The 24,263-nt window shown below is 44.3% G+C and overlaps 1 protein-coding gene and 1 non-coding gene across 3 annotated transcripts in view; one reads left to right on the top strand and one right to left on the bottom strand.

The window, feature by feature from the left end:
- The first annotated feature begins 1,103 nt into the window (after window positions 1-1,103).
- The window catches only part of LOC135809906 (uncharacterized), a 205,808-nt gene continuing 182,648 nt past the window's right edge, over window positions 1,104-24,263 (top strand). For both annotated transcript variants that reach the window (XM_065323364.1, XM_065323355.1), the window contains exons 1-6: window positions 1,104-1,420; window positions 1,980-2,131; window positions 9,548-9,571; window positions 17,139-17,162; window positions 18,894-18,965; window positions 19,697-19,768. In XM_065323364.1, coding sequence (XP_065179436.1) covers window positions 1,373-1,420; window positions 1,980-2,131; window positions 9,548-9,571; window positions 17,139-17,162; window positions 18,894-18,965; window positions 19,697-19,768 — 392 coding nt within the window. In that variant the 5' untranslated portion in view covers window positions 1,104-1,372. The remainder of the gene's footprint in view (window positions 1,421-1,979; window positions 2,132-9,547; window positions 9,572-17,138; window positions 17,163-18,893; window positions 18,966-19,696; window positions 19,769-24,263) is intronic.
- Window positions 23,027-23,097, bottom strand: Trnaq-cug (transfer RNA glutamine (anticodon CUG)). The gene has a single exon. It is a non-coding gene; the product is annotated as a tRNA-Gln (tRNA).

Raw genomic sequence — 24,263 nt, 5'->3', positions numbered from 1 at the left:
TGAAGTATCTTGGCCTCACCATTGACGAACATCTATCCTTCTCCTCATATGTCACTGAAGTTGAGAAAAAGGTCGGAACAAAACTTGCCATGTTCCGCAAGATCAGGGACAACCTGACACCAGCTGCGAGAAAGACCTTTTACTGCTCATTTATTCAAACACACCTTGAGTATGGTTCTAATGCGTTTGTACACTGCCTTCACACCACACAACATGATAGACTAACTCGTATTGCTAACCGCGCTGTTAGGATTGTTTTTGGTTTCCCTTGGCACTATGATGTTTCAGTCTTACACACCAGATATGGCCTTGCTCCTATTGCACTGCGCTATCAGCTTAAATTGTATATTCTTGTCTTTCGGGCCCTACGTGGCATGTGTAGCACTCTGCTCTCTGATTGCTTCTGCCTTCGTTCTGCCGCAACACACACAGCTGCCCGTACACGTTCCCAGTCCATAGATTCCCTTGCTCTGCCTACAGCACGCAATCGTTATGGCTTATTCGCTTTGAGCTTTCTGGCTTCTGACCGCTGGAATTCTCTTCCAGCTGACATTCGCTCTTGCTCCTCGCTTTCACTATTCCGCAAATCTGTACGTGATCACATAGGGTACCCTGTAAAAAGGCCTTAGGCCTGTGGGGATTGCCCTATTCAAAATTTAAATAATAATAATGATAATAATAATAAGGGCGAGCCCCGACATTTGGAGCAAACACCTCCTTCGCCAACGCACCTTTGTGTAGAAAATTTGTCGAAGACTGGTTAAAAAATATTCATTTTGTTTATTTTGCCCGTGGCCGCAAAACAAAAAGTCAATAAAACAAAAAATGGCCTTCCTTGTAGGTTCAGGACGAAAGCCGAAAGGAGTTGAGGCAGTCGCTGAAGAGGTCCCTCTTTTCCTTTCACTCCTGGCGTACCCAAAAGGGCCTACAGTTTGATTGATTGTTCCAAAATTGGTGTGGAGCTTGATTGCCGGATGTTGAGTTCTCGTGACCATATATGAGATAGGAAGACCTGGAGGGAACCAGGTCTTGCGCAAGACCCTTCTTACCTTATAAATACCGCTCCGGGAGCGGTTCTGAAAGACCCTTTGACTGGGGGAGTACAAAACGAGATGCTCGAGCGCATTTTGTGCTGACCAATGCCGAAGAGAGAGCGCAGGAGCGCGTGCGAGCCACCTTTCTGGCTCCCACGGGACAAGCGACATCACAAACGGACCAGCTAGGGAATGGAAAGCTTTCCTTGACGTTGCAGTTGGAAAGATATAACGGAAGGCCCGGGCTTACACCAGTTATTATTCTTCTTCAGCTTGCTGGACGTGAGACTGTTCTGATCCAGAGCGCCTAGAGGAAAGTAGAAACGTTGTCCCCGCCAATGGGAATTGTTTACAAAGCGAACAACATGAGGTCTCCGTGCGTGCCGGTACGTACTGCATCTCTCTCGAGTTGTTCCCATCCCCCTACTCATCATTCGTTTGGTGCTTTGACTTACTGTCTCTATCTCTTGCGGCTTTCCCGATATTTACCCATGATTCGTTTTGTGCTTTGACTTATTGTCTCTATCTCTCGCGGCTTTCCCGATATTTACTCATCATTCGTTTGGTGCTTTGACTTGCTGTCTCTATCTCTTGCGGCTTTTCCGATATTTACGGAATACCCATGGTTCGTTTTTTGTGCTTTGACTTGCTGTCTCTATCTCTCGCGGCTTTCCCTTACCTAACTGGATTTAGGTACTAGTATAATATTTAGAATTCTCTTTATGAAGTGAACTACTTTCAATCAGTGCCTCCAACTATTGACTGTGTATTGGGGCTCCCCGCTCAGTACTGTGCAGCACAGTTTGTGCGTGAAGTGTGTGATTACAGCGAGGCCGGCTGCGTTCCAACAGCCCGTGGCGTCGAGCTGCTGTGTGGACAGGGGATTAATTAATTGTACTGTGTGATGTGTAATATTCTTAATTATGCCTCTTCATTTGCTTGCAGGTCTTAGTGTCGGCACTAACCTTGATGTTGGTGTGTTGGAATGCGTCCTGCGAAGCAACCCCTGCAGGATTGCGACGATGCGGAGATTGCATTGTCAGGGATTATTTTGGGAATGGAGTTCTCTTGAGCTGCAACACAACTGAATCGGATAGGTGAGTAGCATGTCTAAGTTATAAACGCTTCTGTGCAACATTCAAATAATCTGCGCGGAGGCAATACAGGTGGAATCCTGATAATTCGAATATGGCTTAATTCGAACATACCGCTTAACACATACATTTTCTGATGATTCGAACCTCGAACTGGACATGTCTGGTTAATTAGAAGTCCCACAGATTCCACTTACATAGAAAATGTGTGGGATTTGTGCTGATAATTCGAAGTTAGCAAAGTGTAATTCGAAGCTCACTGTACACTGTACTGGTCAGTTCATTTACTGTAAATATACAAATTTTCGGCAGCTATTTAATTTCGGCTATATTCGGCACCGACCCAAAACGCCGATGAAATTTTTCACAGCATCTGTCGCACTATACCATGCCCTCTACCCCACGCCGAAAATAAATCGCCGCCGAAATGTCAAAAATCGTGAAGTGCCGAAATTTTGGAGCGCCAAAATTTTGTATATTTACATTGTAAGACCCGGCACCCTCCTGAGTGGGAAACCCCGAAGCAGATTCTTAATCGTACTTGTGACTGGTCATCCCTGAAGTGGCGTCGTCAGATTCTGTCCTTGCTGTATTTTCATCATGTCTTTTACCAGTTTCCGTCTTTGCTAATTCGTTTCAAATTCAATGTATCCCTTAGTTGTCGTCACCCGTCCTCTATAGTTTTACCTCGTTCTGGCGCCCATTTCCTTAAATCCACTCTCTTCAGTTTATCTGTGGAATGGAACAAACTTCCAGAACACATCCACTGCGTTCAGTCCTCTGTCAATTTTCGCATTGCTCTAAAGGCTCATTACTCTCAGCATAGATATTCTCTGACTGGAATTCCGAACTTTTCCGTTTGAGAAATTTTTTTTCCTTGAAATTAATCCTTGCTGGGTTTTTTTCATCTAAATGTCCCGCTATTATCTGCAGAGGTGATTTCTTCCCTCGTCGATTTCTTTCCTGCTTTTATACCTCGATATTTAGGTACTTGTTTCCCTTCTTCCCATGCTTCATCTTCCACTCTCCTCTCCCCCATTTCCCCATTTTTCTTGCGATATTTATGTGGGAGACTTCCGTGATAAGCATCCATTTGCTTTTGGAGAATCCTTTTAAATAAATACAATACAATAATACAATACAGTATGCACGAGCAGGCTGTGCCGGTCAGTTCAGTATCCGTGAAATCAGTGTCTAAGGTCCATAGCGCAACTCTGCGTGACCATGAGAGCATTTTGACAAACATGTTGTGTTGTGGGTTCATGTTTGGATAATTAGAATATCCGGATAATTAGAAGTTTTTTTCCTGGCATTTTGAGGTTCGAATTATCAGGATTTCACCTGTAATTCTAAACTTGTTGATATTGTGGTAGCTTTGGACAGTTAAGTTGAAATTTTGAAGTTGGGTGCGAGGATATCTTTTTTCGGTATGCACAGCACAAAAATCTAAGGGATTTGAAAATTAATCATAATTGTATAAAGGTGGAAGAGAAAAGGACATATGGATACGAGTTAAGAGTAACTCTCCATCACTGTAACATGATACTATATACAGTCAGAAAGTGCAATAACTAGGCACAAAACTGACAGAGTACTAAAACATTCGACGTCCTGACACCTAGCTTCAACACATCTCCGTAGCGCTAACCGACAGCCTTCCAACTTGGAAGGTTCAAGGTTATGGAAAAGACCAAAGAGGGGAAGGCAAGCGCAACGAAAACGAGCAAAAGCTACAGTCCCAACGGAACAAAGAATGTCGATTGTTACTGGACGATATAATTGTATAAAGGCCGATTCATACTTCAGATCAACTTTCTCGCGACGCGACGCGTTCAAAATTTCATATATGGGCCTCAACCAGCGAAACCAGCCCTTAGGGTCAACATTTTCAAAATTCCTTTTTGGTTAGAAATTTGTTAAACCACATCTACTGAAGGCCCTCAGCCAAGAAAAAGTTCAATAATCCGATTCTAAACGGGTGTATACACCAATATACTATATGTACTCCAAATTGGTGCAATGTATGTATACGATGTATGTGTACAATGAATACTAGTATTCAGCATTCGAAGGTGGGCGGGCAGCTTGAATACTTTTGAAATAGTGAAGTAAGCAGCTATAATGACAAAGAATAGCTGATGAGTGCGGAGAAATGATCGACATATTCGCAGCTGCATCCTGCGTGGAGTCGTTCCGCAATCTCGTCTTCCATTTCTTCCTCCGCAGCTGAAGACACGACGTCGCTACCGTCACTAGCCCCAGACTCAGAATTTATCTCAGGTGAGGACTCCTCATCTTCCGACTCTGACGAGTCATCGGCCACCTTGAGCCGCATCGCAGCAGGAGATGACGGCTGCGATTCCGCCTCGCTGTCGACATCGATGTCGGAACCAAAGAACGTTTCATCCTCATTTTGAACTTCAGCGGCTACTTCAGCATTCACTCCCCACCAGGCTCGAGCTAGCTGTAGACAATGACTGCCGTGAGTGCTCTGCGAACAGCTCTGGCGTCCGCAGCCATCGCAACAAGATCAAGGAACACTGGGTCGCCACTCGACACCACTTCAACTTCAAAATATATTACTTCAAGCAAGGAGTTCAAGAAGTCGTCGCGCTGTTTGCAGCGCGATCAAAAAATCGTTGAACGTCACAAATCGACCTTTTCTCGAAAAAATTACGAAATCTCTAAGGGTCGTTTTCGCTGATTGCGGCTCATATTATTATTACCGTATTATCTCTAATAATTATAAACACAGTCTCCAATAATAGCACGTCTCCAATAATAGAACACCTTGGGGCGGCATTCAAAAAATAAAGTGCTCAGTCTCCAATATAAGCACACTGTCTATCGGTACCTGGTGAAATGCATGTACCGTATTATCTCTAAAATGCAGTACCGGCGAAAAAACCCTGAAATGTGTGTGTCTGACATGAATTTGGCATGGCAACATGCCTCTGAAATGAGGTTGAAATAATAATGGAACAGCCTCCAATAAAGGAACGTCTCCATTAATAGCACGGTGCGGAGGTACATTGAAAAAATAACGGACCGTGCTTATATTAGAGATAATACGGTATTCCATATTTTAGGCCTGCAAAGTGACCAAGGAGATTGGTGAAAAAAGGAAAACACAAGTCAGAAAGCATTTTCTTCACTTTGTTATGCCTACTGAGCAATCTAAAATCAAGATTCATTGTAATTGACAGAAGAAGATAAAGTTGCCCAGAATGGGATTCGAACTCAGTTATCGCCATTCCGCCCAAAAACCAAAGGTTGTGAGTTCAAAACCAACTTTCAGCGACCTTTTGTTTCTTTCCCAAATCAAGGTGAGTGGGTTCGAATCCCAACACAGGCATTTTTCTTTTTCTTTCAGTTGCATTGGTTTGTTTACTGCTGGAGTAAAATAATCACACCATCTATCACAATACCAACATGCAATAATTATCATTACGCATCCCTTTCGATATCCATGCTTATGTTGTCCCTGCCCTTTTGGAGGGTATGTGCCCCTTTTGGCACGTGCGTGTGGACTGCGCAGGTTGCGCATGCGTGCATGCTTATCGTGCGCATTCTGGTTGTTTTGGGTGCCTTCTTCTTGAGACTCTCCTTGGAGTAAGACTAAAATAATCTGTTCTCTGAGTGTGGCGTAATTTCGCCTGACGGTGTGAAGGGCGTTGGCGGATGTTCACGCATGTCGATGACGATACTGGCAAGATACTGGACACGGTCAAACCACGGTTCGAGGATGCAAAGCAACATTCCACACAACTTGTGTGGCTCAAAGATGCAAAGATCAATAAAAGGGGAAGCTATGGGAACAAGAATCATGCAAAACCGAATACCTCAGTAAAACAGCACAGTATCCACGCATATCATGCGCATACACACATTCAGTCAAATAAAGCACTTGTAATTCTTTATTTTATTTATTTTATTTTTTCTTAAGGCCACCCCGTTTTTTATCTATGTTTCGCATCCCCCGCGCGCATGTATTTCACAGCCGTTCAAAAAAAAACCGGAACATAATTTTTTTGGAAAATGCAATACAAATTTAATGCAAACCCAGAAAACCAGATAAGGAAAATGTAATCTAAAAGAAAAAACCCGAACATGATTGCTATACGGTAACTATTATGTTGGCATTATTTGTTCTATTTATCGCATGGTTGTACTCAGCTCACATACATGTACATGTACATGTGTGTGTAATAAGCTGGGCCGCAAGTCACACAATCATCATGCCGCCTGTGTGTGGACCACAAGCATGCTAGCAATAATAGCATGGCAGAGGGGATACACTCATGTATTCATGCATGTGTGAATTGTTCAATGTGCATGAACAGTGCCAGCTCTACACTGTACACAAATGCAATGCACATACACTGGGGCTTTTTGATGGCTTTTTTAGTTTTTTCGCCCTCCCTCATTGATTTCATCGAACAAGGTGACGCGAAACATAGTCGCTGGTTATATTGAGTTCCATAATTGTCATTTATCCTCATTCCTCTGATGAAGTGACTCATGTCACAGAAACCGGTCAGGTTAAAAACGGCCCTGTGGTCACATAAAGTAACCCAACGTTTTCGGTCCCTTCTCATCAAGGATTGTCAAAGGGAATCGCTCAAGTTGGAAAGACTAAAACTTATATAGCGTAAAGATAATGAGATAACAACACTCGTGACAAGGTGGAAAATTGTCAAGTTCAGAACTCACTCTTTCTCCTCTATAAACACTATTATCTCTTATTGGACACTGGCTATCATGAGAATAAAGATTAGAAACCGAGCCTGTAATTTTTTTCTCTTATTGGCCATGGGCCATCGTGAGAATAAAAGATTTCAAACAACAACAACTACATTTCAAAATAATCAGCTATCAGGTTCTGACCGAAAATGTGTTTGAAAGTAAAAGGAGTTTTGAGATCAAAATACATAGAAAGGGTTTTCTGGGCATGGCAAATTGATCTGTGAATCAGTGTTCGGGACAACTGGCACAGACTTAGGTCCGGCCAGGTTTTAGGACTTTTCCCATGGTTTAGAATATTTCCAGGAATTATGACCAACATTTGACACGCTTATCTTGGTTGCGCTCACCTTCCCCTCCTTATGTTATTTCTATAACTTAGAACCTTCCAAGTTGGAAGGCTGTTGGAGTGCGCATCCAAGATGTGCTAGAGCTGTTAGCCAGTTAGTTGTAGAACGTCAGTACCGTCGGTCAGTGTCATGCAATGTTATCGCATGAGCTGATTGTCTAGTAACTGGTGGTGTTAGTGGACAGTATAGCGTAACTTGTAGTTCTTTGGTCTTTCTCTTTTGTATAAATTTGACAAAAAAGCATGGTTTGACTGTGCCGCAGCACGATTTTAGTACTCCTCATGGGACTAAAACTCTGAAGAGCTGGGTTATGCATCAGTTGTATGGGCATCATTCCTGAGCTTTGCAAGCCCGAAGTATCTTTTTTTGGAGTGATCTAGTGACAGTTGGTTGATTGACCTGCAGTCTTCTGTAGTCTACAATAGTGCAACGGTGTGAGTAAAGACAGAATAAAAGTCAGCTATCTGTAGCCACACGCTGAACTCACACATCCATCGATAAACGTCTGGTTCGGATTTTTGAGTTAACATGCATGCACTCGCTATTACAGACCAGTGGAGAGCACACATCATATGGAGGATTCATGGAGTGCTGGGCAACCGAATCGGGCATGTGATAATCACGTAGGATAGTCCATGCACGAGGTGCAGCCCATGAAATGGGCACCCATGAACTGGGCGGAGTGTGGACGGCCTGTATGATAGTGTGTATGTATGTCCACGCACAAAGTGCAGCTCATGAGATGGGCACCCATGAAATGGACGGAGCGTGGATGGCCCACGCACGAAGTGCAATGCCCGCTAGGAGGCAGGAGTGTGGGAGTATGAGTGTCATGGCTTGAGGCCGTGATAATTGCCAGATGAGAGGAGATAGCTGGCCCAGCACTCCTATTTATTTCGTCTTGTATGAATTATTATACCTGTGTTGAATCAAGGATATCAATAATTATTCATAGATGGGAAGAGGTGGGTGGGTGAGAAAGGAACAAACCGGTGTTCTTTTCACGACCTAAGCAAAGCAAATATGAAGTAGCAATGTGGCCAGCGCGAAGTATGGTGTACGCTACGGGCTCAAACTCCGATGTGTGCTGCAGCCGCATATGGCTGGTTGGCTGGCGAGTTCAGGTGAGTTCCGGCGTACGCATGTTACATGCAACCGCGGCGTGCATGTACGTGTGGCTTGACACGCATCAATGAATAGCGTGGGATCTGCGGGCTCTTTGGAAGCCACTGGAGCGTGTGTATAGTGGTGGCTTGTGCAATGTGTTAACCTACATTACCGCAAGCTCTAATGTGCTATATTTCAAGATCGCTATTTTATTTGAATTTGGGACTCAACATCATCTCCGATCAGCTTTCAAAGGCGTCTGCTTTTCTCCAAAGATCATTGAAGTCAGTTGCAACTACCTGCACAACCTCTATACAGTGCTGTGATGGCAGAACTTCACATGAAGTGAGTTGGCTCTAATGGTTATGCTGGCAAACAGTTCAAAGTGACCACAAGAGAGTTGAACCCAATGCAGGGTTGCGTATAACCCTGTATCTACCATGCAAAGGGTGCAAATAAGGTTACGTCCTGGAATTTGGGGTAGACCACCACCATAGTGATTTGTAGTGGATAACTTTATTCAAAATCACTTGTTGCCGCTGGGGAAATGTTGTAGCAGACTCTGGTGGTTGTCTACCCCAAATTTCAGGATTTTAACTTGCTGCTGCTGGCCCTTGCAGATGTCCTTCGTAATGGCCGCCATTGGACAGGTTCAATTGATCGATTTGTTCGAGGGACTAGCCAGTCAAAAGTTGGACGGATAAACATTACTAGGTAATTTGGATCAGTGTGCTATCACAGTTGGTTGGTTGGTTGTGTTTATTTGAATTCGCAAACCGAACGGACTGAACATGTCCAATGACAAGGAAGCGAATGAAGTCCAAGTAACCCAGGAATGGGGACACAGATGAAAATAAAATATGAGAACAGAAGGCTCTCAGCAAAGGAAGAAGAGAAAAGAAGGAAAAAAAGAATAAAGGAGAAAAAGAAGAAAAATCGTGGTCACGGTTGGTTTGGCGGAGCTGTGTTGTCCATCCAAGGATAAATGGAGCTAACTTTGAGATATTTTGTCATTATATTTCCATCATAGTTGTTTCCTTGTCCATCACCACTTTCTCTAGGATTCGTTCGTGACATCTCAATAAAACCTTCGAGAAATGACGCTTCAGCTGGTTCTGTTTATTGCCATCCTTAGGCTCTTGAAAGGTTGTCAACATATTCGTTGTCACCAGAAAGTCTTGACCATGATGTATTCTTGTGTGTTGTTTTTTGCATGCAGTTTGACCACAAATGTGGGAATACTGTAAGTACTTCAAAGTACAAATATGGAGTCCTGATTGTTGCAAGGTGTATTTGAATTCAAGTTTTTCGTGCTGTGCCGTACGCGTCATGGTCATCAGTTCCTGTTAAATACGTTTGGACAGATATTGAAGAGTCCTTCCAACATACCGACTACCACATTGTCCGCATTCAAAATCATAGATGAGATGAATCAATTGATTTGTTGGCAGAAAGTCCTTCAACACCGTGAACGAACGTATCGTTTTGTAGACCATTACAATAATAGTGAGTTTCTGCCACACGGTAAAACGTACCAAAGTATGTATAGAAACCTCGTCATGGTACGGGATCAAGTTTCACACGGATCTTTTCATATCGTTTTCCGTCTGAAGCGCGCTTCACAAGGACTGGTCTCCATGTGAAAACCGAGCGCATAGAGTATATGTGGCGGGAAAGGAACAAGAACAGTGGATTAAGTACATTAAGGAAGTGATAAAACAGCGAGAAGAAAAATATAATTAAAATTAACAGCGAGAATGCGTGACCTATACACATAGCAATAATGACACAGAGGGGCAAGTGCAAGAACACTCAACAAGCGTGACATGTGGTTCTCTTGTTAGTTATGTCCCTTGTCTCTTGTTATCGCACCACATGTCACGCTTGCTGAGGAAAAAAATGGGAGGTGCGGCATATTCTGCAGGGAGTACAGTACTTGCGAAGGTGCTGAATATCAAAGCAGCCCGAAACCCGAAAGGAACAAATTATATGACCAAATGCGTGTCGTGCGTTTTTAAAGTGTCTGCCATGAAAGGGCTCAGAATCTACAAGAGTCGGTCGGATTGTGAAGAAAAAGTTCACAAATCGTGCTATACCGTACAGAGTGAGTTTCTGCTCAACGGATTTTCGTACGTTGCGCCGGTTCTGCTGTGCGTAGTATGCTCGTAGCATGCTCGAACTTCCCTTTGCCTGTTTTTCACCTGATGAGAAGGCTTGAAAGTATACTTGTGAAACCAAAAACTTTCAAGATGTTCGTAAAGAGCCTGAAGCGTGTCCTTTTTTCTGAGCATTATCGCATTCTTGTCTCAGAGGAAACTGTTAACTATCATACAAATAAAAGTGAAAAAGTAAATTATCGAAGGGAACGCACAACGCACGATGACCGCTAACACCCGGTAAACCCTACCGGCAGATGCAGCGCCTAACGGTGGGGGTGAGTGGATAATTCTCACAACCACTAGCACAAGTGCCGAGAATCCCCATTAGCCACATCTATGTACCCCTTGTACCTGGCCACAAGTTCCCAGTTGACTGTGGGTAGCAGCACGGCTGGAAAAAAACGCTCCCAGACAGGACTTGAACCAGGCACCTCTCGTATCTTTTTATGGTCTTTGACCAACCCACTGTGTCTGCCTGGTCTTATTGTGCAAATGCTATACTAAAACGTTATTGGAGTTGTAGTACCATGATTTGTGCATTTACGCATCACTCGCTGCTTTCTGTAGTTAAAGCACTCTAGCGGCAGAACAATGGGTTATCTTTTTAAATGTCTGTGGTGTCACCTTTGCATGATGGCCGGTAGCTCAGCTAGCTCGTAGCTGTACTCATGAGGCCTATATGGTTGAAATAGCTTGCTGTCTACAGCACTGGGTAACACCATGATAAATATGTTGTTGACCTCGTAGTTGGTCCATATGGGAAAAATAGACTGAAATGTATGACCTCCCCTTCAGCCCGTTCTTATATTTCAGTCTAGATTTCCCATATTTCTTAAAAATTGAGAAGAATCCACTGTAGCCATCCACTAAACCCATACTTGAGTAGAAAATTCGAATGATTATCTCTTTTTCTTTCAAAGGGGAAGTTCACCCTGAAATGAACACTTCACCACGTGTAGCGAAAAATGCACTGATTCCAATGGTGAAGGACCCAGATTGATTGGAGTAGCCGTTCCCAAGTTATACCAGCTTGAAGTTTGCATTTTGGTGACATCATGATGAAGTCCTTAACTTGCCCAGACTAGGCCGGATTTATGACGTCAGAGAGATAGATTTTGTATGGGAGTAGATGGGGGAAAACCAATTTTTTTCTTGTTTTTCTGCAATAATGAGTTTCATACCAGAATTTTTTCGAGTCGGAATACCGTTATGGTGCCATATGTGGAATTCGCTTCCAGCAGCATGCCGCCAGGCAGCCTCCTTTGCAATTTTCAACAGTACTCTTCGCAGCCTCTTTTGCAACACATAGTGGCATAGTACGCAGCCACCGTTTTCTTTTTCTTTACTCTATTTCACGCACTTACGGCTTTCTTCATTCAGCTCTACTTCATGCACTTACCTAGGGTACCCTGTAAAAATACTCACAGTCTGTGGGGATTCCCCTAGTAAAATAATAAATACTACTACTACTACTGTAAAATCCCGCCAGAGCGCCCCTATCTCCTCGACGCTTCAGGTGGGGAGGGGTGGATGGGCGAGTCCTACTTGCCGCATTCAGTGCTACATGAAAAAGTACTCACCCTATGAAAACTGTTCGTGCATCTCGTACACTGACCAAAGGTCAAGAGCCAGGAGTCGTACAGACCCGACAAAACCCAGGGTTTGTGCGATCCCTGGTCAAGAGGGCAGGCACTGTTGCGTACAATTCCAACGGGGTTGAGCACGCGTCTGCAGTACAGTACGGCATCACAGACTGCGACAGAGTCATACAAGGATACAATCAATCACGTCCCTGACAAGAAGTCAGGGAGGGGCGGATGGGAGAGACGGTGCGCTCTGGCGGGATTTTACAGTACTACTATATGTCCCGTACCGAAGTTTGAAAACGATCCGACTTCTTTGGGACAATGGAGGGCCGAAATACTGAAATTTCTCCATCTACTCCCATACAAAGTCTACATACATGTATCTCTCTGACGTAATAAATCCGGCGTAGTCTAGTCCGGGAAGTTAGTGCCGTCATCATGATGTCACCAAATTTAGTGCAAACTTCAAGCTGGTATACCTCAGAAATGGCTGCTGCGATCAACCTGGGACCTTCACAATTGGAATCATTGCATTTTCCCAAAGACCGTTTGGAGAGTGTTGTGAAGATTATTATTATTATTATTAGGCCACACGTTTTTATTTCTATGTTTCTCGTCACCCGCGCGCATACGATTCAGGAGTCTGGAAGAAAAAAAAAACTGTACTGCACTGTACTATGCACATTTGGGGCCTAGCACAGTCATGCACATGTGCACCCGGCCTGGCCTGGCCTATGCGAGGTCGCTTGCGTAACTCGTTGTACCGAGAGTAGATCTACGCAAACCTAAATATATAGGAGTACGAGTACTCTTGCGAGTCATGGGTGCACCCGTGACTGACCTTGCCGTGTACTGACTACAAAGTAAAAGCGCGAGGATCTAGTTTCGGCATGCACTACTACCACGCTTGTCGGAACTGTGCCGGAAGACTCGATGTTCTCTCCGCAACTGTCGGGGGACGCTCTCACTCCTGTTTGTCGGCAGAATGGAAGAAGGTGAGCTGTTTTCCTTTAGAGTCGTTCGAGGACCGCGGCCGCTTGCCTCTCTTCTGAAGTGGACAATCGTCGATGTCAATGAGTCCATGACAGTATGCGATGTTTTCCGTCAGCTGGGGAAAAAGATTGCAGACTCTGATGCCGTAACAGACGAAGATCTTGTTTGTCAAGTGTCAGCGTCGTCGTCAGGAAAGGATGCCATTGAGGTCAGTGCATCACAACGAGTGGCGCGCCTGTCCAGGTTTGGGTTTTTCTTGACGATTGTTCTCCCTGAAATTTCGCCAGCACCATCTCAGCGGGGACGAACAAATGCGTTTTCTGCGCTGATGCTAGGTGCCCAAGCTGCTTCTTCCGCGAAACTACCAGAAAAACACATGAGTGATGATACTCTGCGCGGTGACAGACTATTGGAGAACGACATCATCGATTGGTTGGCAGTTGCGAAGCTCGGATTCAGGAATGGCTTGGAGACTAGTGTTGGTAAATCGTTCATTCGGAAATTGCGTTCTGTCCTCTTCGAGCTCACATCTGATCGTGTTGAACGTCTCCAGGTCAGAGGGTGCGCTGTTCCTGCTTTGTTTGAGCCCCTCCTGAAGAAGGACTACAACAACCCTGGCAAGCATGGCCATAAACGTTTGCCTCCTCTCCCCAGGACTATGATTGAGGAGATGAGCCAGTCTGTGTTGGAGCTGTCCAGTGTACCAGCTGTGCAAGTAGAATCCTGGACAACAGTACGCGACGAACTGCGGTTGCTTGCCAAACAGCTGGATAAGTACATCGTGTACTTGGATGGTGCTACAGCTCGCATGAACAGTGTGCACGAGAGTATGGAGCCTGTGAGGTCCACTGAATCTGGTGAGAATTCTAGTCTGGTGCGGCATTCAGCACGAGTCCGAACAGCAGAGAAATGCCAACGGTATGGTGAAGTGGAAGCTGCTCTGAGTACGTCCGAGCCGTATAGCTGTGCTATCCACCTGAATGATTTCCTGCCAAACGATCGAAAGGAACGCCACAAGTTCATCCATGGCATGGAGCTTCCGTTTCCCTATGAGCTTTTCTCCTACGACCCTGGTAGTAATGTTGGTTGCCTTTGGTGGGCATGGAAAGTGCCGGTGGACCCTGCTGACTCCAATTCCACTGCAAGTTTGAAACAGCAACTTGTGTTGTGGCAACACTGGCCAACACTCAGATGCACTGCTTCTTCACACAGCTGAACAATTCTTCTTTCTTCCCATTGTTTCGGTCACTCTGACCATCTTCAGGATGAAACAGACACGGAAGCAAGGCAGACTTTAAGACAACAAGCTGGCTACGGTCCATTCAGAAAAAGATGGACTTCTTGCTTTTGCCCATAAATGGGTCAAACTTTGAGTTTTTTTAGAATTTGTTTCTGCCATCCCCTGTGGAATCCTCTTCCAATAATGTTTCTGAAGTTTTTTTGTCCAAAAAGCAAGCCATAACAAGAAAAGGATTTCGGCCAGGTTTTGCCCTCAACGCACTGAATTGGGAAAACCATCAAAATCCAGGCCGTTTGACCCCGCCTGCAACAGTGCATTGCGCGGTTCGAACCCCAGTTCAGGTACCCTTTTTGGACCCTTTTTCAAATTTCAAAGTTCGCAGCACTGCACTGTGTACGATGAAATCACGAAAAATCGCCAAATACGGGAGCTCGCCAGAGCCAGGGCCCATCTTTTTATGAATGGACTGTAGGTGCGTGCGGAATACAGCGGGAAAAAAACTAAACAAAAACCAAAAAAAACAACAACTCCCAAGCGAAAAATGACACATGCCACATGATCACAATAGGAGTGCTAGTCCTCACATCATGTGAGAAACTAGGGTGATGATATGTACAATTTGTGGAATACGGCAGGGGGAGAGGGGGGGGGGGGGACACTCTCAAGCGAGAAAAAACCCGGCAACAGCCACATGACTACAGTAGTGTGGACAGTCCTGACATAATGCTAAAGTCAAGGGTGGTGATACGTACAATTTGTGGGTGCTAAGGTTTCACATGGATAGCTATCACTCCAATGAAAAAGCCAGGCAACCACAGTTCACAGGAGATCCCAACCACGAGGTCCGAGGAAAGGCGATGGGTGAGCATTACCGGATCTTCCATGCCGATGAGCCATTGTCGCTGGGGCAGACCGGATTCGCCAACGTCTGTGTGCTTGCGACAGAGCCAGACAGGGCAAGGAGAAGTATTCGGGAAGCGGTCAAGATCCGGGACATGGAGCCTAATATCAACACCAGCAGTGGTTGTGATCTCCTGTGAACTGTGGTTGCCTAGCTTTTTCATTGGAGTGATAGCTATCCATGTGAAACCTTAGCACCCACAAATTGTACGTATCACCACCCTTGACTTTAGCATTATGTTAGCACTGTCCACACTACTGTAGTCATGTGGCTGTTGCCGGGTTTTTTCTCGCTTGAGAGTGTTCCCCCCCCCCCTCTCCCCCTGCCGTATTCCACAAATTGTACATATCACCACCCTAGTTTCCCACATGATATGAGGACTAGCACCCCTATTGTGATCATGTGGCATGTGTCATTTTTCGCTTGGGATTTTTTTGTTTTTTTTTCCCCCGCTCTATTCCGCACGCACCTAGCCAGCTTGTTTTAAAGTCTGCCTTGCTTCCGTGTCTGCTTCATCCTGAAGATGGTCAGAGTGACCGAAACGTTGGGAAGAAAGAAGAATTGTTCAGCTGTATGAAGAAGCAGTGCATCTGAGTGTTGGCCAGTGTTGCCACAATACAAGTTGCTATAATAATAATACGAAGTAGTGGTTGCGGAATAGCGCGAGCTCCGGTGTGGGGAGCAAACCATTTCTTATAATAATAATAATAATAATAATTTGAAAGTAGGACGGAGGCAGAAAATATTACAAAAAATGTATTATCTACGCATGCATCTACGCAAGAGTCACCACCAGCCAATTAGGACATGTGTCAAAGTATTGAACGTTTTCGTTCCCTTCTTGTCAAAATACTACAGGGAATGATGGAAATAAGCTAAAAGACTACAACTATAAGGAAAAGAAGTTCAGAAATATATCACTCCAATTATGTGTAGAAGTGACACGAAAAAATAGATGTGAAGAATCAAGAAAACAGCATGCAAATCCAATAAGTGACAAAAACGTAGTGACAAGAAAAAGAGAGAAATATCAAGAGATCTATTTCGCACCTTCACGACGAACAGTGCCAAACAACTGCAAAATTGCTACGACAGGTTTGCCAATTGAAGCTTGAATTCTTTGTTTCTTCAGTAATTCAAGGTCTTTCGGTGACGGCCAGTCGGTGCTACCTTTTACTGGAGATCATGAAACTACTTCTATACCTTTTATTGCAGTCTAGTAAGCGGTGGTGTCTAAATTATGCGTGGAAACATTGATTAAGTCACACAAACTTGTCTATGTATCCTTCGTATTTTTCATTTATTTCAATTGTATTTGTCTCATAAGTTGCACAACAGTAAAGCAGAGCAATCCGAGAAAGACGGGTTGGTATGCTGACTTAATTTGGCACCTTGAAAAGACTACAAGAATGGCGAACGGACCTAATATTTAGCTTCAATTTAGGAAAATTTAGGACAAGTATTGGTTTAAAATTTTGACAAAGTCTGGCTTCCGATCCCTCCCGGCACCGGCGATCACCGGCGCGAACGGTTCACAAACCACTTTTTGGTCAAAATTGTACGGGATCGGCGCCGGGGCAGATCACAAGAGTTGGGCACTATCCAACTTTGCCGGCGGTCCCTTGCGACATTTTACCGTATGATTTTGTTACGACTGCACTGGTTCACATAATCGCAATGCGCCGGGAGAGGTTGCAAAAGGGCCACTCCCGGTGACTCCCGGCGCGTACCGGCGATATGTAAACCAACCCGTACCCAAGTTTTGCTGTAGTATGAAAATTCAAATTGTTCGTCTCCATTTAGAAGTCCCCAAGCCGGGAGTTCACAATAATTTGACATTTGATTTTAACACATTATTGTTGAAGTTGTTAACGTATCCTTTAGCACCAATCAGTCTTGATCTTTATGTGTTTTGTGTTCCTTGCATGTAGCTTGAGAGAACCCGTTCCAATGATGTAAGTAGACATATTTTAGTACTAAATTGAGCAGTAAAACATAAGAAAGGGGCATGCATAAAACACACCAGGGATAAGGAACCGTGCAGAAAAGAAAAGAAAAGAAAAGAAAAGAGGCAAATCAGAAAGACCACAAATGAACAGTAGGGATGTCAATTGAAATATTATCCTATACACAATGGAAATCAACCATATTGCTTCACCGATCCTTTCAACGTCCTTATCTTTCCCTTTCCATCTGGACTCCTCTTTGACTTTATCTCTTCTCTCTAGCTAATTTCTTGTACCTTCTTTTTGCCATTATTCACTGATGTGCGGCTTTGAATAAACCATGGAGATACCTCTAAGCGCAGGATCGAGCTTCTTCATTTTAACTGTGCGATAGCTATGAATAAAATGATACTTATGCTTCAAGTACTTCCGCCACGTCATTACAATTGTTGTTTCGCACATCGAAATCTTTGTGCCTTGCTTCTCTCAGTCTGAATCGCTGTTTTCTGTTTTCAAACTTTGGTACGACCCTCCCTACGCAATGTCTACTTGTTCTCTCTGCTCATTTCCGCACCAATTTTGCCCCAGAGCATGTACCTTTTTCTGGAGTTCGCACCCCCTCCTAAAAACGCCAAGTGTGGCGCATGCTGCGAAGGTAGCAAAATCAGCAAAGCGCTTGTCAAGGAAAGAAGGTGCGGAGCTGCTTGCCCTTTTCCGTTGGATGCTAGTTTGCGATCATCGCCTGTCTTGTAAAAGTCTTGTTGAGTACTGAATGGTCTACCTCAAAACTCTGGTGAAGACGGCCTCAGCAACATGTGCAGCAAAGCAGGACACCACCACTCAAGCTCAGTCCGTCAGCAATGCTCTGCCTCAATTTCCAGCTGATTTCTTTGCTTTGAGGCTTTGAGTGGACAAAATAAAGCAACTCACCTCCACCACCACATGCGCTCTGTGCCTGACCATCAAACATATAACACGATTCCAAGTTGTAGATACTCACAAATGATATTTCATCCATACCGCACTGTTTCGACCATTGCAATTTTATCTACAATGGCCAAAAAATTTCAAATCGCTCTGGGAAGCGACAATTGTCATGACTTGGAGGAAGTAACTGCCTTACGATTATGATCTCCACATTGCCTTTCCATAAAACAGTGCTTTCAAATTTATTCTAGCCATTCCCTGATTCTCAATCTTCACTGGTGAGACCTTACCCAGAAGCACCCACCCACTAACAAAGAAGTGCACATGGTTTTGTTCATCTAATGGAAGCATTTAGTTTTACAAATTGTTAGGATTTGTTTTCAAAAGGCTGACTTGCAGATCGAGTTCCGCATGTTTTCAAGCATACATTTTGAACATTTTGCTGATAATGTTCCAGATAAGTCTTTTAATTAGTGGTGTGCACGGGTAGTCGGGTACCCGTGCTACCCGTGAGGACCTCGGGTAGTCGAGTACCGAATAGTACCCGAAAACCCGAGGTCGCAGATGACATCATGTACAGTGCACGTGTACAAATGATTCACGCATGTCTACCCAATGCGCAAGGGAAGGGGCCCGTGTGCATTGTGGTCTTACCATGGAAACATTACCCGATCGGGTACCCGTGCTACCCGTGGAAAACTACCCGGACCCGATACCCGAAGAAAATACTACCCGACTCAGCCCTACTTTTAATTAGTAGTGGATGTAACAGTTGGTATGGGCACTCAGTAAGTCTTGTTTATGTGTGTACAGATCTGCTACCAAATGTGGAGTCCGTCGCTTGTTTGTTGGTGTTTTCAAGAATTCGCTTTCAGCAGATATAATGTAAGGCTTCGTTTGAATTTTTAACCTGTGATGGAGAGATGAGTTTCATGAAATTTGTCTGTAGCTTCATATCATTACTGTCTTGATGTTCTGGGAAAAACAACTTCAATTCGTTCTGCACACTTAACTTCGAAAATATTTATTCTTAAATGCTGTACATGCAGAAGAACAAGGAGAATCAAGGCTTGTTTGCTGTACATGCATATACACTGTCCATATCACTGTAGGAGAACATAGCAAACATTTTCTCAGCCAAATGGTTTAGGAATTGTATGTTGCTCCCGACATCGGAGCTCGCGGTTTTCCTGCCGACTTGAATTCTCTTGAATTTTCCCTTATTTTATGTTTTTTTAATATCAATGTATCGAATAAATTCAGGCGTCCTCAAAACACATCAACTAATGCGATACGAGAACAAAATAAAGTGATGTATTGCTTTGCCCCTTTACACTGAGGTCTCACCTCACTTTTACCGTCTCACCCCTTTGCCTTCTATCTATATCACTTTATTTTGTGTGTGTGTGTGTGTGTGTGTGTGTGTGTGTGTGTGTGTGTGTGTGTGTAAAAGGCTACTGCGGGTAGCCATGTGTCGGCTGAGAGCGCATGGAAGACGAGAGGAGAAGAAATTGTTGCATTCTTGAACAGTCGAATGGTACCTACCGTTCACATTGTGACAACTGTATTGATATGCAAGAGTTTGTGTTTTTTCTTTGGGTTTCACTGTTTTACAGAGACTTGAACCAAAATCAGTTAACCCAGCTACATCGAAATACATTCAGCGGCCTTCATAATGTTACTGTACTGTAAGCATGTCTTTGTTTCTGCAGACCTCTCTTGCGATAGGTTCTTCATCTTTTAAAGAAAAGAAAAAGGACCCAGGAATTACAAGTTACGCTAAAATGTCCGCTGACACCACCAGTTACTAAACAATCGGCTCATGCGATAAAGTTGCACGACACTGACTGACGATACTGACATGCATGTACATCCGCCAACATCCTTCACAGCTGAGACTTTCAGCTCGTGCTTATCTTGGTTGCGCTCACCTTCCTCTCCTTATGTTATTTCTATAAATTAGAAACCAAGTTGGAAGGCTGTTGGAGTGCGCATCCTAGCTGCGCTAGAGCTGTTAGCCAGTTAGTTGTAGAATATCACTACCGTCGGTCAGTGTCGTGCAATGTTATCGCATGAGCTGATTGTTCAGTAACTGGTGGTGTTAGTGGACATTATAGCGTAACTTGTAGTTGCTTGGTCCTTTTTATTTTCTATAAATTAATCCTTGGCTCTTCAACCGAGTCCATTTTTAAAGGTGTACAGTCGTCCCTCTCTAATCCGGCACCTTTTGCAACGGCATTTTCTGCTGGATAAACAAGGGTGCTGGATTATCAAATCCTGCCCTCTAACCCGGCCCACCTGTTAACATACAATGTTTGTGTCGTACGTCAAAACGTAGTGATTTTCTGTGTCAATCCAAGTACTTTCTGGAATTCATGTCTCTGTAACATACACTTGGGAATATCCTATGCACTGGCATAGGATATTCCCAAGTGTATGTTACATGTGTTGTGTATGTTACAATGCTCTCTGACGGTATGCGGTGTACAACTGCTGGATTAGAAAATCGAATTATGTGCAGCATATATTTGTATTTATTACAACATCTCAAGACTCGGTGGAAGCACCGGCCAATGTTAAGAGAGTGGGTGATTGCCAACCACGGCGATAAATAAAAATTAGGGGAGGGAAAAAGAAAGAGTAGCAAAATGAACAGCAACAACAACTCCGTAAAGAAAGATAATGTCAAATAAAAACAGTGAAAAACACAGAGACGCAAAGGACATGTGGATAATGAGCTATTTATGTCGTAGTAAATAAGGGGCGGCACGGATCTTAAACAGGCGAAGTGAGGTCAGATCCTTAATTTCTCTGGGTAGAGTGAGCAAAACAGAAAAAGCAATAAAGAGAGGGGAGCGCAAAGGAGTGGATGAGTTACACTTAGGGAGTAAGAGCGAGTTTCTAGTTCTTAGAGAAGAGAACCAATTATAAGACATGAGATGAGGTGGGCACAACTCAAGCTTAATAGAATGGGCAAGAGAAGCCAGGTGTGCACTGCGTCCATGTGATAACGGGGTTGTGTGAGCGATTTTATAAAGGGCAGATTATTTATTTATTTACTGTCTGCACTTCATGGCACATAATGAAAATAGCCAATACAAGAAATTGAGGGTGAAACCAACCACGGACTGAGGGCAAAAAGGCAAATTAAAAAATAAATTAATAAATATGGATTCAAACAAGTTTTCGTACAACACTCATCAGGAATCGTCGTTGTACTAAAGGACACTGAAACAAAAATTGAACTATTATAGAAAATCTAAGTTAGAGAAATAACACTAAGAGCAACAGCAGTGAAATTTACAAGTGTGAATTTTAACAATCAAAGCGAGAAATGAACAAAGGAGAAAGGAATAAATAAAACAAATAAAATAGAATAAAATAAAAGAGGTGCGTTACTTACGAAGAGCCTTGTTGAAAGCGGAAAGTGTCTCAGCACGTCGAATACTATAGGAAAGGGAGAGCCAAAGTCGATATGCCATAAACACAGGTGAGTTTAGAAACAAAGATAAACGAGGAGCAGGCAATGATACTTGATTTCGAGTAGGTCTATCTCGCTGGAACCAGTCATACTTTTCCAAGTCTTGGGGAATTCGTTTGAGATAAATTCTATGAGTAAGGGTAGTGGGCTTGGCGGCGGATGATGAGAGCATGCGGGGTTGACAGAGGAGAATTTTAAGGATTTTCTTGTGGTGTATTTCAAGCTTTGCAGCAGCGGAAGAGGTTAATCCAACCCAAGACGTATCGGCATAATCAAATATTGGGCGAAGGTAGGCTAAATAAAAATGAAGCTTGCAAGAAAGTGGGAGATAGGAGCAGTGGGGGGAGAGAATTACTAGGGATTTACTTGATTTTTTACAGATATTATTCGATGCGGGGTACCCAAGAGAGTGCAGAGTCAATCACAATGCCAAGGTGTTTGTGAGAAGACACTATGTCAATTGGATTTGGAAAGTTGGCATGGATGAGGGTTGTGAACTCTGGCTGGGGCAGTTTGAGTGATTTGTTGCAGAAAATCGCTGCTGGAGGCGGAATTCAAGTGCCGGATTAAAGCGTAGAAATTGAACTGAAAAAATCCGTTTTGCCAGAAAGTGTGCTGGTTTGCAAGGGTGCTGGATAAACAAGTGCCATATTAGAGAGGGACGACTGTATATTATATATATTTTTACAAGATACACAACTCACCAACAGGCGCATGATGCTAGCATGGGGTGAGATGGTGGTGCTGGTGGGTCCTGCCATGCTCAACTGACGGCATCTTTGAATGGCAAGCGCACCATATTGGGAGTAGGGAGTTGTGGTTAGCGTCTTTTTTCGCTAACTTAGGGCCCAAAGCCATAGACGCACACGTATACACACAGACACATTTATGGACACCGTGACACACACACACACATCCTGGTCCTGGTCCTCGTGTCGTCTAGCTGACAAGGACGAACTACGTCTAGGTTATGACGAACTATGGTCCTCTCGCTTGACCGCGCCACATGCCAAAAGGCCAAGTTCCTAGTTAAGAGAGAGAGAGAGAGAGAGTATTAGTGAGTTCCTGCTCTGAGGAGACGACGAGACAACTGACGAATGACAACTGACAATTCCTGGTACAAGCAGCATAACTGAGCGAAAACACGATCGAAATCGCAAAACCACTCTCCTACTAGTATCGCAGAGCGCCAAACATTCTGGACAAGTACAATCAAAAAAGTCATCCATGAGTATGTCGTCGGGGGGCATGCTTGCATGATTATCGTACATGTTCTTGCTGTTGTGTGCATGCTTGCATACTTATCGTACGCATTCTGGTTGTTTTGGGTGCCTTCTTCTTGAGACTCTCTTTGGAGTAAGACTAAAATAATCTGTTCTCTGAGTGTGGCGTCCGTGTGATATGAGATATCGAGAGTAATCGGAAGGGCTATTGCCGAGGATTAAAACCCCCCGACGACAATTGGCGCCCAACGTGGGGCTCGAACCCACGACCCTGAGATTCAGAGTCTCATGCTCTACCGACTGAGCAACCGGCGCAGTCCGCGCGCGGTCCGCACACACGTGCCAAAAGGGGCACACACGTGCCAAAGGGGCAGGGACAACAAGTACACCAAGGTAGATCTACACACCACAGCAAAACGTGAACACGCTGGTGACTGGAACAGGGCCAGTTCTTCACTGACTTGTCACTTGTCACTTCTTCAGTTCCGGTGCGCACGCGGACCGTGCCCCTACTTGTAGTACAGCATGTACAGTGCCAGTGCATGCAGCACATCGCACAACATCATTGCATTGATGCATGCACTAAACCCGTGTCGACCTTCGTTCGATTCAAAAACGAAGGTTCGTTTCAAAGGAAAACGAAGGTGCTTCGAACCTTCGACTACTTCGTTTCACCCCTAATTTAAATGCATGCTTGCTATTTGTTTCACGCAGGTTGGGGGGGGGGGGGGGGGTAGTTGGTTGAAACTCTGAAGGGACAGGTTGATGGGTGAGTTGGTGTGTCGGTATGTGTGTGACGTTCTAATGTGTCGTAGTGCATATGGCTGGTCTGCAATTGGTCGTGCAAGATGAGGCTGTTGCAGGTGAAGGGGAGCGCGGATGTACTTGATGTTGTGGGCAAGAGTAACCTGTCCTAAGAGTTGCCGGGAGACTAATTTGGGAAGTTGTAGATGGTGAAGAAGTGAGCTGTGATGAACTGGTACAAAAAGGGGGATCCGCAAGCAGATACGGGCTGCTCATCGCTGAATGCATTCTAATTGGTCCTTCTGTGTGTGGATGGTGTTGGATAACACGAGACTGCCGTACTCTATAATCGGGTGAATGTAGGCGGTGTAGATTTCGAGCAGACTGGGGGTGTTAAGTTGCTCAGCTTCAAGCGCACACGTTTGTTGATGCTTCCGACAGTGCTTACGCCACTGTCACGCACATACGATGTCAGTACCCCGACGGAGCTGTGAAGGTCACACTAGCCATGTCTAAAGCTCGTCCTACTCCCATCCGCAAGCTGTTGATACCCAAGCTCGAGTTGAAAGCTGCCATGCTCGGTGTCGGGATGAGTCGCGAAGTGGAGAAAGCACTTGGCATTCCTGTTCAAGAGTTTGTGTTCTGGACGGACAGCATGAACGTGCTCTATTGGGTCAAATCACACAGCCGCAGGTTCCAAACCGACATCGGAACGAAAATCTCTGAGATCCATGG

This window comes from Sycon ciliatum, chromosome 1 (genome assembly GCF_964019385.1).
Source record: "Sycon ciliatum chromosome 1, ocSycCili1.1, whole genome shotgun sequence".
Classification (NCBI taxonomy): domain Eukaryota; kingdom Metazoa; phylum Porifera; class Calcarea; order Leucosolenida; family Sycettidae; genus Sycon; species Sycon ciliatum.
Note: the sequence above shows the minus strand (reverse complement) of the source record. Positions and strands in the feature narration are given on the sequence as shown.